Source organism: Bos mutus, chromosome 25 (assembly GCF_027580195.1).
Source record: "Bos mutus isolate GX-2022 chromosome 25, NWIPB_WYAK_1.1, whole genome shotgun sequence".
Taxonomy (NCBI): Eukaryota; Metazoa; Chordata; class Mammalia; order Artiodactyla; family Bovidae; genus Bos; species Bos mutus.
In genome coordinates, this window is record NC_091641.1 from 8271988 (window position 1) to 8287938 (window position 15951).

Here is a 15951-nt window from a genome sequence, read left to right on the forward strand (position 1 = left end):
TCCAGTTTTTTCTTTTTTAATGTGGTTTATAATTGTTTTGGACACCATGAAGTTCTCATTTTAAATATATTTATCTTTATGGTTTCTGCCCTTGATGTCACACTTGAAAACCACTTCACACCTGTACAATATAGAAATTATCTATGGCTTTATCATTTCACACTTAAATCCATTGATTGCTGCACCGCCTGTGGGATCTTAGTTCCCTGACCAGGGCTCCAACCTACCCCCTGCAGTGGGAGCGCAGAATCTGAATCTGGGGTTTCATGGCACTGTTGAACACACTTTCTTTCTTGGAAAGCTTTGGCTTCTATGCCTCCTCTGCTGGCATTTCCTCCCATCTCTGCCAAGGTCTAAGTGTCCTTGGCCACCCTGCCTAAGTTGCTCCCCTAGGTTCTGGTGTTCCATTCTCTGACCTCCTTTCCATCAGTCTGATATTTTCTCCCCTGGGGCAGACTCAGCCTTTTCCACACTTGTTCGTACAGGACAAAGTTAACATCCACTAAAGTAGCATAGATGCATACCCTCCACCCCAACCAACCCCTTCCCTCATCTCCAATCCCAGCTGCAGCATCCCATTTTGTTTTGCTGGCTGCACTGCATGGCATGTGGGATCTTATTTCCCAGACCAGGGATCGAACCCTCGCCCACTGTATTGGAAGGCAGAGTCTCAACCACTGGACCGCCAGGGAACTGCCCCCGCTGCAGCATCATCCTTTTTGAACCTAGATCCCTGCAGGCTCTTCTCTGCTAGTGTTCCACTTCTTTCAGTTTAAATGCCAATTCCACATGAAAAATTAACTATTATTTCCTCTGTCTCTTGCATATTAGATGTGTATCAGTTAAGATCTTCCTGTTGCAAGCACATACACTTACTCTGGTTAGCCAACTGAAAGAGAGGATTTATTAAATGGGTGCAGAAGTATGCCATTATGTCCATCATGGTCTGGCTGAAGGCAGGGTGGTGCACACAAGGGAGTCACTGAGGAGAGTTTAAAGAAGGGAATTTTCTGAAAAGAACGGTCAGAGATGAGGAGGCCGACAGGTGATGGCACAGAACTCAGGGCTGGCGACAGCACTGTTCACCACCAGGAATATAGGAAGAGTCGCAGAGAGAGGGGGGACCTTGCAATGCAGAGCCCAGCAGGCAGAAAAGCAAGAAAATAAGTACCTCCAACTCCCTTCTCCTGTCCTGGGATCTCCTGCCAGCCCCTCCCATCAGCTGAACCCAACAGGAAGCCAGAAGTTTGTGCATTCCAGCGAGGCCAGCCCCCTGGGCCATGCAGGATGGAGAGCAGAGGTAGAGTCATGAAATTGAAGGAAGAGCTACACAACCAAACACCAAGTCTGGAAAGCGTCAAGCATGCAGCAACCAAGGCCAAGGCCCGACAGATGCAGCTGATCAAGAGACAACAAGCAGGACTTCCCTGGTGGTCCAGAGGTTAAGAATCCACCTACCAATGCAGGGCACAAGGTTTGATCCCTGATCTGAAAGATTCCACATGCCATGGAGCAACCAAGCTTGTGCACCACAACTCCCGAGCCTGTGCTCTAGAGCCCAGGAACCCCAACTACTGAGCCCGTGCACCTAGAACCCATTCTCCACAAGAGAAGCCACTGCAGCGCGAAGCCTGCCCACCACAACTAGAGAAAGCACGCGCACGGCAATGAAGACCCAGCACAGCCAAGAAGGTTAACAAGTAAATTTTTTAAATTTTCAAAAAAAGAGACAAGAAGCTGCTTTTGATTATTACTCACACAGACGGCAGGAGGAAGATTAGCCAAAGGCAGCAGCTCACGTAGGCCTTGTTGCCCACGCCAGAAAGGATAGTGTGGAAATCAAAGGGCTCATGGCTGTGAGATGCGGCCCCACCAGAGGCCGGAGCTGCTTTTAAAGACCCGAGCATAAAGCAGCATGCACGTGCGGCAACTGATCACTGCAAATCATTTGACAAGGGAGAAATGACATCTGTTTTATTATCCTTAAAGTTCACAGTGATGGGGGAATTATGTGTGGGAGTGTTTCCACCCTCAGGGGGAAGAGTGATCATGGTTAGGAGGGGCTAAGGGAAGCCTGGTCTTCCCAGGTGGCACGAGTGGTAAAGAACCTGCCTGTCAATGCAGGAGATGTGAGATGTGGGTTTGATCCCTGGGTCGGGAAGATCTGGAGGGGGGCATGGCAACCCATGCCAGTATTCTTGCCTGGAGAATCCCCAAGGACAGAGGAGCCTGACGGGCTACAGTCCATAGGGTCTTAAAGAGTCGGACACGACTGAAGTGACTGAGCATGCATGCAACAAGGGAGCCCAGCTTGATCCTTGGACCCCAAGGCCTGGCTCTGCTGGTTAATAAGCAGGTTAATAGCCCAATAGAGGTTAATAAACATGCCCATGGCTACCATAGTTATTCTCCCAATAATAAATGTTTCTAGGGGCACCCAGGCAAAGACCTCCCCAAAAAAGGAAGTCATTGCCTTCGCTCACTGGAGTCAGCAGGACCCCTCAAGCCCCCATGCCAAGCGGAAAGGCAGCCCTACAGCTTGGTGGGCTGCAGTGGGGAGAGGTGGCCGGGCCCGCTGGGTGGCGGCAGCACCATGGGCAGGGAGTTGCTGCCCCTCTCATGCCAGCACGTGTCCAGGATGGGGTACAGCTTGCCCTGGAAGTCGGCCTGGAACGAGTAGAGTGGCCGCAGGTCGTCCGGGCGGTCGGCGTCGAAGAAGGTGAGCTCCCCCTGCTCATAGTGCAGGTAGATGCCGATGCGGTGGGGGTGGCCCGCCACGGGCAGGGGCACCCGGGGGCAGCCGAAGGCCTCGTACACTCGGCCCTCCTTCAGGCCGATGAGCCACACGCCATGCTCTGGGGACTTGCTCAGCTTGCCCTTGCGGCTGGCCGTGCCCTTGATGACCCCCAGGCGCCAGTCGCTCTTGCTGCCCACCACCACCTCCCAGTAGTGGCGGCCGCAGGAGAAGCCTCTGCTGGTCAAGACGCACGTGCTGTAATCGAAGCGTTCAGGCTGGCTGGCGCGCCGCTGGGCCAGGAGCCCACACTGCACTACCGTGTTGCCCTTGGAGAGCTCCAGGAGCGGGTGGGCCGTGGCTGGATCCAGCTTGAGGGACTCTGGGGCTGGGGGAGATAGAGGGGAGGTGTGTTCAAGGCGGCCAGCCCTGCCCAAGGGAGGCCAGCGGGAAGCCCTGAGCTTCTTGGAAGAACCGAGTCCCTCATCCCTGTATCAACAGGGCCTGGAAAGGGTGGGGCCAGAGCAGGCAACCCCAGTTCTCTGAAGCAGCGAGTGATGCCTGAAGGGTGGAGAATGGGCCACTGTGAGCCCAGGTGTTCCAGCCAGGAACATGGTGAGGTTGGCCTGCCTAAGGCAGAGGTGCCGATGGAGGAACCTGGGAGACAGCCTGTTACGTGGGTGCCTCAGCTCCGCTCCCCAGGGTTTCTGGAGATTCTAACAACTGCAGTGGCTTCCGTGGGTACGCCAGCAGTGCAGTCAAGGACAAACTATCCCACATGACCTCTGTGCTCGCTGTCAGCTGACCAGTCTCTATCCAAAACGTGCAAACTATGTTCATGGTTCAGAGATTATCTGCAGGTCTTTCTTCTCTCCCCTTTCTTAAAATATATTTATTTATTTGGCTTTCCTGGGTCTTAATTGTGGCACGTGGGATCTAGTTCCCTGACCAGGGATTGAACCCAGGCCTCCTACATTGGGAGAACAGTCTTAACCACCGGACCACCAGGGAAGTCCCCCTTCTCCTTCTCTTATAGCGATCCTGTTTTTGCCTTTGTTGGGTGAAATCAGTCTACTGACTGACTTCCCTCATATGCTAGTAATGAAGGAGTTAAATGTCTGAGTTATTTTTTGGCAAAGCAGCAGCTGCCATTTATTAAGCATTAAACTACACACACCCTCCCAGGTGGCAAGGTGGTAAGGAATTCGCCTGCCAATGCAGGAGACCCAGGTTTGATCCATGGGTCAGGAAGATCCTCTGGAGTAAGAAATGGCAACCCACTCCAGTATTCTTGCCTGGAGAGTCCCATGGACAGAGGAGCCTGGCAGGTTACAGTCCATGGGGTTGCAAAGAGTTGGACATGACTGAGCACACAAATTGCACACATCTATTTAGAATACACAGCCCAGCAAGGTGAGCTCCTTACAGACAAAGAAACTAAGGTTCAGGGACTACAGATGAGGAAACAGGCTTGGGGGCTTCTCTGCCTGCCCAGTGGTTAAGGCTCTGAGCTCCCAATGCAGGGTGAGGGGAGGGGTTCGACCCCCGGTCAGAGAACTAGATCCCCAGGCTGCAGCTCAAAGATCCCACAAGCTGCAACTAAGACCCAGCACAGCCAAATTAAAAACAAAAAACAGGAAACCAAGCCTCAGAAATTACACCACTCAGGCAGTCACCACTTAGAGATGGAGCTGAGCTTGAGCACCCCCTGCTGGCGGAAGCCCAGCCCTGCGCCCTCACTGTCAGCTGCCCCAGCCTCATACAATGGAAGGTTAGGGTTAGGGCTCACCTGGCAGAACCTTTCGGAAAAGCCTTTTCCACACCGTCAGCTTGATGTCAGCCTGGTGCAGGCCTGGCTTGAAGGAGATGGGGCTGAAGGCACCTTCCGAGAGTCGGGCCTGCTGGAGCTCTGGTCTGAAGTCAAAGGTTCACAGTGATGACAGAGCTGCTCACCCAAGTACCCTAGCCTTGTCACCCATGTATAGGTCCGACCGGCTGAGTCCCCGCTCGGAAGACCATGCACTTGAGAGGCCCATCATGTCCCCCCACCAGCCACAATCTGGGGCCCTGCCTCCATCCCGGAAACACTCTGCATTACGCTACGCTACGCTAAGTCACTTCAGTCGTGTCCGACTCTGTGTGACCCCATGGTCTGCAGCCCACCAGGCTCCTCCATCCATGGGATTTTCCAGGCAAGAGTACTGGAGTGGGGTGCCATTGCCTTCTCCGACACTCTGCACTGGTAGCTCTCAAAGGGCAGGTCTGGGACCAGCAGCATCACATCACCTGGGCCTTGTCAGAAATGCAAGTTTTCTTGGGTCCCACCCCAGATCTGCTGACTCAGAACTGATGACTGGGGTCCAGGGATCTATGGTTAAAGAGTCCTCCAGGTGGCTCTGATGAGCTGCTTGAAGAGCACGCCTCTGAATCGGGGGGAACCCTGCCCCCAGCTCCAGCAGGAGTGGAAACCAAACTCAGCCAATCAGCTCCTCTGGCTGTTCACTTAAGCCAATGCTTCTAACCCAATTGTCCTTAAAACTAAGGGAAATTGGAAACAAACAAACAAACAAACAAAAAACAGGGAGACACTCATACGGCTCCGAAAGTGCACGGGGAATACCTGGAGGCCATGGCGTGGTACTTCTGGAAGACAAGAGGGAGGCGGGTTAGGGCACCGAGGAGGCCGTACAGAAGCCGTTAGGAAGGGGGAGGCTCTTGGGGACACTGGGGCCTCGTCCGCTCACCCGGATGAACTCATGGTGACTCTCGCTGCCAAACTGCTCCAGCACACCCGTGGCCTGGACCAGCCGCTCCCGGGCGCCCCGGGCCTGCTCCAGCTGCATGTCCAGGGAGGCCACGAGGCCGCGGGTGTGGCCCTCCACCCCCTCCAGGCAGCGGGCCTTCTCCTCGTCCACCAGGTGGTGGAGCTCCTGGAACTCACGGCGGATCACCCAGCTGAAGACATCGGACTCGTTCTGGGACAGGGAGGGGCCAGTCAAAGCAGGAGCCAAGGCTGACCTCGTGTCCCCAGAGCCTGGCAGCTCAGGCCTTCCTGGGCCCTTCCGACCGTTCTCGGTCCTCATCCCTGAGTCCGAGGGCTGACTCCTGCTAGGGTGTTCACACCCGGATGCAGCCCTGGGGGAGGGCAGCAGTGGCAGGGGAGAGGCTGGGCCCCTGGTGCCCAGTTCAGGGCAGTGACTCTGACTCCCTCAGATGGAGTGGTGCTGTCTCCCTCCCCGGGGGTGAGGAAGATTCACTGAGCTGACTTTCAAGGACGCTGGTCTCCTGCTTCTGTTTCATGACGACCTGTAAGGCCCAGGCTCCACACCCTCTCAGCCCCAAGGGCCCCTCATTTAGGAAAGGCGGTCAGGCTGTCAAGGTCAAACAGACACAGGTGGCAGGGGCCAGGCAGTCATGCCCACGTGTTAAGCTGTTTACCTCCGGGACTTGGGCTCTGAGTTATCTCTGTCCCAAGGACGTGGAGGACATAAGCCAACTTGGAGACAGCCCTGACAACTGTGGTGAATTCCCCCAGGAGCCTGTGTGCTTTTTCCCACCCCGCCTGGAATGCTTTGAAATTCTGGCTTTATAGGGAAGGCGTGGGTTCCTGTAAAGGACAAATCGGAGCTGGGCTCTGCAGGAAAGGGGAGGTGGTTGGCCCTGGGCAGAGGGGCACAGAGGGCAGGGGCACTCACCACAATCCGAGTCCTGTTGTTCACCAGTTTGGCGATTTGCTCATCTACCTTCTTCTGCTCCTGCTTCAGGTCGGAGATGAGGGCTGCTAGCTCCTCCTGGAGGCAAACGGGCCATGGCCCCGTGAGCCACGACCCCTTCACCCTCCCAGCCCCCGTGGCCAGGGCAGGGGGCTGCTCCATGAACACAAGCACTCCCAGTGGAACCAGGGAGCCACCTGGGTACCCTCGACCCCCAAACAGGTAAGACTATTCAAGAATACTCCAAACTGATGGCAGCAACTGCCCAGAGAGAGGAGGGTCTCCTCGTCATCCTTTTCTGTGACATTGACAGAGACGCTAAACGTGGTTATAGCCACCAGAAGTCACCACACAACATCCATGCCGGGCGACTGTCAATCTTAGGTCAGCACTCCCTGCATGGAATGCTGCCCGTAGGGTACCCACCTGGTAAACCTGCTGGGCACCAGCAGGTCCAGAGTTAGTGAGCATTTGATCAAGAGTTATCACAAAGAGGCTGGCCCCAAGTGAAGTCAACGGTGTATGCAGCGGCCCAAGTTACACCTGGTGACCCCTCACTCCCTGTGAAACCTGAATCCATCTCTGGCAGCCTTGGGCCCAGCCTGGATTTAGGGCCTCCAGGATGCCATAAACTCACTTCCTCTGGGCTGCCCTGGCCCCATATCCAGCCTAACTTTAGGGGTCCACCAGAACCACCGAGACCACCCTGTGGCTGCAGGACTCGACAGGAGCCCAGCTGGCCTGTGCCCGTGGGCCGTGCAGAGTATTTGGCTTAGATCGTGCCTAAGCAGAAGTCGGCTGCAGGAGTCTTTCCGGAAGGGAACTGAGAAAAAAACAAAACCAGCCTGGAGATGAAGGAACAGAGTCCTTGCTCTCCGTAACAAGACAGCCGAGCTCACAGGAGTCTGAGAAGGGCGCGGCAACAGTAACCCTCCCAAGGCAGAGAGAGATGGGACTAGTTCCTTCTCATCAACTGGGCCACTGTGAGTGGAAACAGATGGCACAAATAAAGTATCTCAAGATCTCAATCCACAGGAGGAAACAGGAATGCATGAAAGAGATCTGAGGGGACTTCCCTGGCTGTCCCGTGATGAAGACTACACCTTCCAATGCAGGCGGTGCGGGTTCGATCTCTGGTCTGGGCGCTAAGATTCCACATGCCTCATGGCCGAAAAACCAAAACATAAAACAGAAGCAATATTGTAACTGATTCAATAAAGACTTTAAAAATGGTCCATGTCAAAAAAAATTTTTTTTAAAAAGATCTGATAAAGGAACTGAATTTAGTTGTATCAGAGAGGAGTCTTGAAATCATAAAAACCTACATCCAAAAACTAGGGTCCAAGCCCCCCCAGCTCCGAGCCAGAGACGACAAGCTCCCAGCAGTCTCCTTTTCTGCCGGGCAGCCCTCTACTCATAAAACTGGACTCAGTTGCACTGCACTGCAATTTTGCTTCCTCCTTTCACAGCTCCCTACAACTACTCTTGCCAAGGTAACCGACTCTTACTGCAAAATCTGACTGGTTCTTTTCAATCCTGAGCTGACATTTCACACAAGTGACTTCCATCTTGTCAAAATGCTCTGTTCCTCCAGTTTCCAGAAGACCACATGCAGCCAGCGCTCCTGAGTCCTCTGTGGATTCTTTCTGTCCCCTTCGGGGTTCTCTACTCAAATCTTAAACCCTGAAGCTCCTGGTGGGCATTCTCAGCGTCTTCCCCATCACCCTGCAGACTCGCTTGGTCAGTCTTCTCTGCACCTCAGACTGCAAAGACCACCTGCATGTAGGTTACCCCCAATCTCTTATTCCCAGCCTCACTCTCCAGTCTACCCTCAGGCAGAGATTGCGCCACATCACGACTGTTTAAACACTTCCAACACTGGTTGTCTGAATAAACCCCTGATCCCTTCTCATGTAACACAGGCCTTTTCATGAGCTGGCCCCTGCTTGGTTCCCCTCACTCCCACCTCACTCTCCCTTGAGCTGAATGGAATAATGTCTAATTCCTCAAATGTGCCATGCCGTTTGCTCCTTGGTCTTTTGCCCATGCTCTTTTTATACTCAGAATGCTTTTCCTCCCCTTCCTTTCAAGTCCTCCTGAGGGTTCAGGTCTCAGCAGTCCACTTCCTCCAGGAAGCCTTCCCTGACCACCCAAGACCATGCAAGAGCCATGTTCCAGCTGGGCTCACCTTTGCCTGTATTGAACCTCAACAGCAGCACCTGACACTCGGGATGGTGTCAGACCCCCAGACTGTGAGTGCTGGCGAAGAGTGAGCTTCTTGCCCACTACTGTACCATGGACACCGGCGCCGCCCAGAGCACATGCTAGAGCTCCTTCCCCACTTGTCTCCCAGGGTTGAAGGGGCAAAGAAAGGCTGCCCAGAGCACCTGGCCAGGAAATCCCGGGAGCAGCTTCCAGGGGCCCCTCTGCCTACACACGCTGATGCACTTCCCTCTTCCTGCCCCACCCGCACCCTCGTCTCTTGAACATTGTCATTCCTGGTCCTTACTCCCCCTGTCCCACTGCTAAACTCTAGGCCGTGTACCCTATGACAATTTACCTCCAAGAGCCCTTCCTTGATTGGTTGTCTGGGGAATAAAAAACTGGCCTTGGTTTGAATCCTAGCTCTGCCACTGACAAACCACATGACCTTGACTAAGACCCTCATGCGTTCTCTGAGCCTGCTTCCTCATTTATAAATACAACAGTAGCCCCACTCTTCATAAACCTTAGATAAACAGACTAACTTAAGACGATATCATTATTATTACTCATCTTAAAATGGTGATCTGCTAGTTCTGAGGCAAGGGTCCATGAGGGCAGGAATCCATTGATTCCACAAAGACATTTTGGGCATTTACTACCTGCCCAGCATGGTTCTAGGTGCGGAAACATCCCAGGGGATGAAACTAAGTCCCTGCCCTCACCTGCCTCAGGGTGAAGTCCCTGGAGGGCTCAAGAATCTAACGAGAGCAGCAGAGGAAAATAAAGCTGGAGGTGGAGGGCAGTAGTTCGTGATGCAGCGCGCTCTCTGTCCCCCAGGGCGGCCCCGCCCCTCGCCCACCTGCCGCCCCCAGCGGCCTCACTGCCCACCTTCATGCGGCTGTAGACGGTGGAGACAGGTGTGACCCGGTGGTGCTGGTGGGCGCCCAGCAGGCCGCAGAGGCCACAGATGAGCTCCTGGTCCTTCTCGCAGAAGAGGCTGAGCGGGTTCCGGTGGTGTGCGCACACCTGGGGCTCCGGGTCCCCGGGGAGCCGCAGGGCTTCGATCACCTTGGCCAGGGAGACGTTGGGTGGGGAGCTGCTGTAGTCCACCTCCTGCCGACACACGGGGCAGCGCAGCTCCGAGGCCAGGTGGTGGGACAGGGACACCAGGCAGCCCTTGCAGTAGGAGTGGCCGCACTGCAGCATCAGGGGCTCCTTGAAGACCTCCAGGCACATGGGGCACTGCAGGCGGTCCTCCAGCTCGGGCACGCTCACCTGCCACGCCATCCACGGCGCCCGCGGGGCCAGGGCAGCCTCCCTGGAGCCGGCTCCCTCCACTCCTTTGGCCCCCAGCCCCAAGGGCCCTGAAAGGAGAGGCTGCTAAGGACGACAGCCTTGGGTCTGTTTTCCCATCTTTAAATCAAAGGGCTTAAATGAAAAGAGCGGTCACTTGGAGGTCCAGGTGCCTACATTTTAAACTCAGATTTGGAGGTAAACGTGAAGTGACACTAACAATGCAAGCTCCAGCCCAGCGGGCGTCCTGACCTAGAACTGGGCAGCAGAAACAAGCCAAGGTCTTTCCCAGTTTCTAGATCAGTTCTCAAACCCGTGAGCAGCTGGTGGAAGCAGAGTTACAACAGAATTCCTGAGTCACGCCATCACATATCTCCAGTGAGCCCCAGAAATCTGTGCTTACAAGAGACACCCCCCAGGCCATTCTGAAGCAGAGTTCTGTCTTAGAACAATACTGTCCAGGAGCTGGGACCTTGGAGCTCTCTCCTGGGCTCCCACCCTGCTCCCCTGTAAAAACCGATTGGGACTGAAAAGCATCTCACCAGAAGTCAGCAGTGGCCCCAGGGAGAACCCCCGCACTGGCCTCTCAGGATCCTCCGAGCCCTCCAGCGGGGCCTCACACCAGCAACACTGACTCGGTCCGCTCAGCCTTCTCTTCTCCCCAGGATGGGATGGCAGGTGCAGAGACCTGGGATTGTGGCTGGACACCTGTTCTACCTAGTCTCTGCCCCTTTCCTCCTCCCTTTTCCCAGAAACGCCCCATGCCCTCAAGGTCGCTGAGAATCAGGTGGAGGCTGGGCCACATCACGGGACTAGGGAGGGAGCCTCTGCTCGGCCAGCTCTGATAGGCGGCACTCAGGTAGTCACCTTGGCCAGGCCTGGGGGAGGGTCGGAGACAGAGGGACCAGGTACCCGCTCACACCTCTCAGACCCCAAAAGGGAGTGGACTCGTGCTTTGACACAATTCTTTCTAAATCTGCATGTCTCCCTCTCTCTCTTTAGAATTCTGGAGATGTTCTTGCTTCCCTAGATTTTAAAATTGATGTATACCTTCTATAAAGTGCACAAATGTTAACCATACGCTTGAAGTACAATTTATACAAGTGCATGCACTCTCAAGGTCAAGATACAGAGGACCAGACTTCCCTGGTGCTACAGTGGACAGGAGTCTGCCTGCCAATGCAGGGGACCCGGGTTCTAACCCTGGGCCGGGAAGATCCACGTGTCACGGAGCAGCTAAGCCCACGCCCCACAACTACTGAACCCGCATACCCTGGAGCCTGTGCTCCGTGCACAACAAGAGAAGCCACCACAGCGAGAAACTCGGGCACCACGAGGAAGAGGAGCCCCTGCTCACCACGACTGGAGGAAGCCCATGCGGAGCAACAAAGACCCAGAACAACAACAACAACAACAAAAAACGAAGTAATTAATTAAAAAACAAAGATACAGAGAAGGTTCTGGGTTGGTGACCGTACCCACGTGCTGGGAGGGTGCTGCACCCCGGTTCCATGGGAACCCAAGTACCTGTGCTCTGGACTCTTCTGGATCTCACTCTACATACCTCTTCATCTGGCTGTTCATTTACATCCTTTATAATAAACTGATAAACAATTTTTTTAATATCAAGCTATAGAACATTTCTAGCACCCAGAGGCTTTATCACATGTCTCTGAGTCAGAACCCCTAACAAAGGGAGCCGCTATCCTGATTCATATCATCACAGATTAATGTGGCCTGGTTTACTTTTTTTTTTTTTGTCTATGCTGGGTCTTAGTTATGGCATGTGGGATCCAGTTCCCTGACCAGGGATCTAACCTGGCCCCCTGTATTGGGAATTCAGAGCCTTAGCCACTGGACCACCAGGAAAATCCGTGGCCTGGTTTTGAATTTCAAATAAACAGAATTATCAATATATTCTTTTGTGTCCAGGTTTTTAGTCAACATATTGAATAATTATTATTTGGTTTTTTATTTTTATTAAATGCATTTTAATTAAAATCTGTCAATGGTTTAACACAAACATAAACTCGAAATGGATTAAAGACCAAAATGTAAGACCAGAAACTATGAAACTCTTAAGAGGGAAATATAGGCATAACACTTGACATAAATCAAAGCAAGATCCTCTATGACTCACCTCCTACAGTAACAGAAATAAAAACAAAAGTAAACAAGTGGGACCTGATTAAACTTGAAAGCTTTTGCACAGCAAAGGAAACGATAAGCAAGGTGAAAAGACAACCCTCAGAATGGGAGAAAATAATAGCAAATGAAACAACTGACAAAGGATTAATTTCCAAAATATACAAGCAGCTCATACAACTCAAGACCAGAAAAACAAACAACCCAATCAAAAAGTGGGTAAAAGACCTAAACAGACTTTTCTCCAAAGACACACAGATGGCTAACAGACACATGAAAACATACTCAACATTGCTCATTATTACAGAAATGCAAATCAAAACTATAATGAGTTATCACCTCACACCAGTCAGAATAAAGTTGATAAAGTGAAGTCACTCAGTTGTGTCCAACTCTTTGGGACCCCATGGACTGTAGCCTATCAGGCTCCTCAGTCCATGGAATTTCCCAGGCAAGAGTATTGGAATGGGTTGCCATTTCCTTCTCCAGGGGATCTTCCCGACCCAGGGATTGAACCCAGGTCTCCCACATTGCAGGCAGACGCTTTACTGTCTAAGCCACCAGGGAAGCTGGTCAGAATGGCCATCATCAAAAAGTCTACAAACAATAAATGCTGGAGAGGGTGTGGAGAAAAGGGAACCCTCTTGCACTGTTGGTGGGAATGTAAATTGACAGCCACTATGGAAGACAGTATGGAGATTCCTTAAAAAACTAGGAATAAAACCACCATACGACCCAGCAATCCCACTCCTAGGCATATACCCTGAGGAAACCAAAATTGAAAAAGACACATGTATCCCATTGTTCATTGCAGCACTATTTACAATAGCTAGAACATGGAAGTAACCTAGATGTCCATCGACAGATGAATGGATAAAGAAGATGTGATATATATACACAATGGAATATTACTCAGCCATAAAAATATTACTCAGTTCTAAAGAGGTGGATGAACCTAGAACCTATTATATAGAGTGAATTAAGTCAGAAAGAGAAAGATAAATATTGTATTCTATTATATATACAGAATCTAGAAAAATGGTACTGAAGAATTTACTTACAGGGCAGCAATGAAGAAACAGACATAGAGAATAGACTTACGGACATGGGGAGAGGGGAGGAGAGGGTGAGATGTATGGAAAGAGTCACGTGGAAACTTACATTACCATGTGTAAAATAGACAGCCAACGGGAATTTGCTATATGGCTCAGGAAACTCAAACAGGGGCTCTGTATCAACCTATGGCTTGATACCTATGGCTGATTCATGTTGAGGTTTGACAGAAAACAACAAAATTTTGTAAAGCAATTATCCTTCAATAAAAAATACATTAAAAAAGTCTTTCAATGGTTTAGAAAGATAAATATTTTCTAAATATTTGTTATACAGTCAATAAATATTTTGGTTATACCATATTATGCATTTCACAGGAGTATGGTGGGAAATCACTGAATGGAAAAGACAGAGGTGGGTATTAAGAAACAAGGATCTTTGGGCCAAAGATGCCACCGCCACTGCAAGTCTAAGCACTCATGTCTGTAGGAGGGGTAGGGCTGCTACTCCAGTGACAAGCTAGACCGAGGGCTGGTATAGGCAGGTAGAGAGTCAATTTTATTGAATTCAACAAATACTTATTGAGAACCTCCTCAACTGTGCTCGGCCTCAGCACAGTTGAGCACTGTGCTGGGTGGCTCAGATGGTAAAGTATCTGCCTGCAATGCAGGAGATCCGGGTTTGATCCCTGGGTTGGGAAGATCCCCTGGAGAAGGAAACAGCAACCCACTCCAGTATTCTTGCCTAGGAAATCCCATGGACCAAGGGGCTCCATGGGGTCACAAAGAGTCATGACTGAGCATCAAACACAGAAAACAAGACAAAGCTTCTGTCCTTTTGGAGTTTATAATACATAGGGGTAGGCCACAAATAAATGAGATAATAGAATAGTGTTTTATATATATATATATATATATATATAATAAAATGCTTTGCAGGAAGTAAATGGTGTGATAAGAAAGAGGCAGATGGGGTGGCAGAACTGTGAGGTACATTTTATTTTTATTTTTTATTTAAATTTATTTAATTGGAGGCTAATTACTTTACAACATTGTATTGGTTTTGCCATACATGAACATGAATCCGCCACAGGTGTACATGTGTTCCCCATCCTGATCCCCCCTCGCACCTGCCTCCCCATACCATCCCTCTGGGTCATCCCAGTGCACCAGCCCCAAGCATCCTGTATCCTGCATCAAACCCGGACTGGCGATTCGTTTCTTATATGATATTATACATGTTTCAATACCATTCTCCCAAATCATCCCACCCTCTCCCTCTCCCACAGAGTCCAAAAGACTGTTCTATACATCTGTGTCTCTTTTGCTGTCTCACATACAGGGTTATCGTTACCATCTTTCTAAATTCCATATATATGCATTAGTATACTGTATTGGTGTTTTTCTTTCTGGCTTACTTCACTCTGTATAATAGGCTCCAGTTTCATCCACCTCATTAGAACTGATTCAAATGTATTCTTTTTAATGGCTGAGTAATACTCCAGTGTGTATATGTACCACAGCTTTCTTATCCATTCGTCTGCTGATGGGCATCTAGGTTGCTTCCATGTCCTGGCTATTATAAACAGTGCTGTGATGAACACTGGGGTACACGTGTCTCTTTCAATTCTGGTTTCCTCGGTGTATATGCCCAGCAGTGGGATTGCTGGATCATAAGGCAGTTCTATTTCCAGTTTTTTTAAGGAATCTCTACACTGTTCTCCATAGTGGCTGTGAGGTACATTTTAAATGCACCTCATTTAAAATGTACCTCAGGCAAAGGGGTAGCAACTGCAAAGGACCTGAGGCTGCAAAGGGCTCAGTACAGCTGACCCTTGAGCAGGATGGGGGTTAGTCTTGACATATTTTAGTCGGCCCTCTCCATCCATGGATTCACCCAACCACGGATGGTGCAGTACTATGGTATTCACTGTTGAAAAGTATCCCTGTATAATTGGACACTTGCGATTCAAATCCCTGTTGTTCAAAGGTCAACCGTATTTACGAGATCCACCAGAGAGGAGGCTTGGGTGGCTGGATCACAGTAAGTCAGAGGGAATCCCAGAAGACGAGGTCAGAGGGGCTGGCAGGGAAGGCCTGGTAGACCAGAGCAAAGGTTTGGATTTAATTTCAAGGGCGGTGGGAGCTATTGGTGGGTTTAAAGCAAGGGAATATGATCTGATTTATATTTTTTAAAGATCTCTCTGGCCACTGTATAGATATGGATCATAGTGGGTTGAGCACCTGGGTGGATGGACAGTGATGCCAAGAAGATCAAGGTGAAAAAGGCAGATGGGCGAGTCCAGAGTCAGATGCCTGAGAACAAACAGGTGGATCGACTGAGTAGCCCAGCGGTCTGCAGACTTCAGTAGAACTAAGAATCACCTGAGGGCTAGTTAAAACAGAGGCTTCTCGACCCGGCTCCAGAGATGCTGATTCAGAAATACGGGGATGGACCCACTTCTGTCCCAATTTTCAAACGTTCCCAGGCAACACTGCTGCTGCTGGTCTGAGTACTACACTTTCAGAGCCACTGGAAAAGTCAACTGGACTCAAACACCTGGAGCCCTGGGGCCTGGGGCGGCTCTGGGCTGGCTGGGCATATCACATATGTAAACCTGTGGGAATGGTTGGGCTCTCAGGGATTGGGAACTGAGAAGGGTAGGGGTCCCCAGACAGGGCCCTAAGAAAGCTAATGTTTAGAGATCAGGAACAGGAAGATGACTGAAAAGGGACAGCTGGGCTAGTAGGAGGAAAATCAGGAGTGTGTGGTGACCAGGGAAGTGTGGCAGGAAGAATGACTGCCCCA

The 15951-nt window shown here is 51.1% G+C and overlaps 1 protein-coding gene across 2 annotated transcripts; it reads right to left on the reverse strand.

Annotated features, from left to right (window-relative positions):
- Nucleotides 1–906: 906 nt before the first annotated feature.
- On the reverse strand, nt 907–9939 carry TRIM50 (tripartite motif containing 50). 2 transcript variants are annotated; one of them, XM_005892837.2, is made up of 6 exons: nt 9541–9939; nt 6430–6525; nt 5479–5709; nt 5355–5374; nt 4524–4648; nt 907–3122 (listed from the first exon to the last, which is right to left on the reverse strand). In XM_005892837.2, the coding sequence occupies exons 1-6, from the start codon at nt 9937–9939 to the stop codon at nt 2533–2535; spliced, it is 1461 nt and encodes a 486-aa protein (XP_005892899.1). In that variant the 3' UTR covers nt 907–2532. The 2 variants fall into 2 exon arrangements, with proteins under 2 accessions (XP_005892899.1, XP_005892898.1); XM_005892836.2 differs by having other exon boundaries at nt 5355–5377.
- Nucleotides 9940–15951: the final 6012 nt, after the last annotated feature.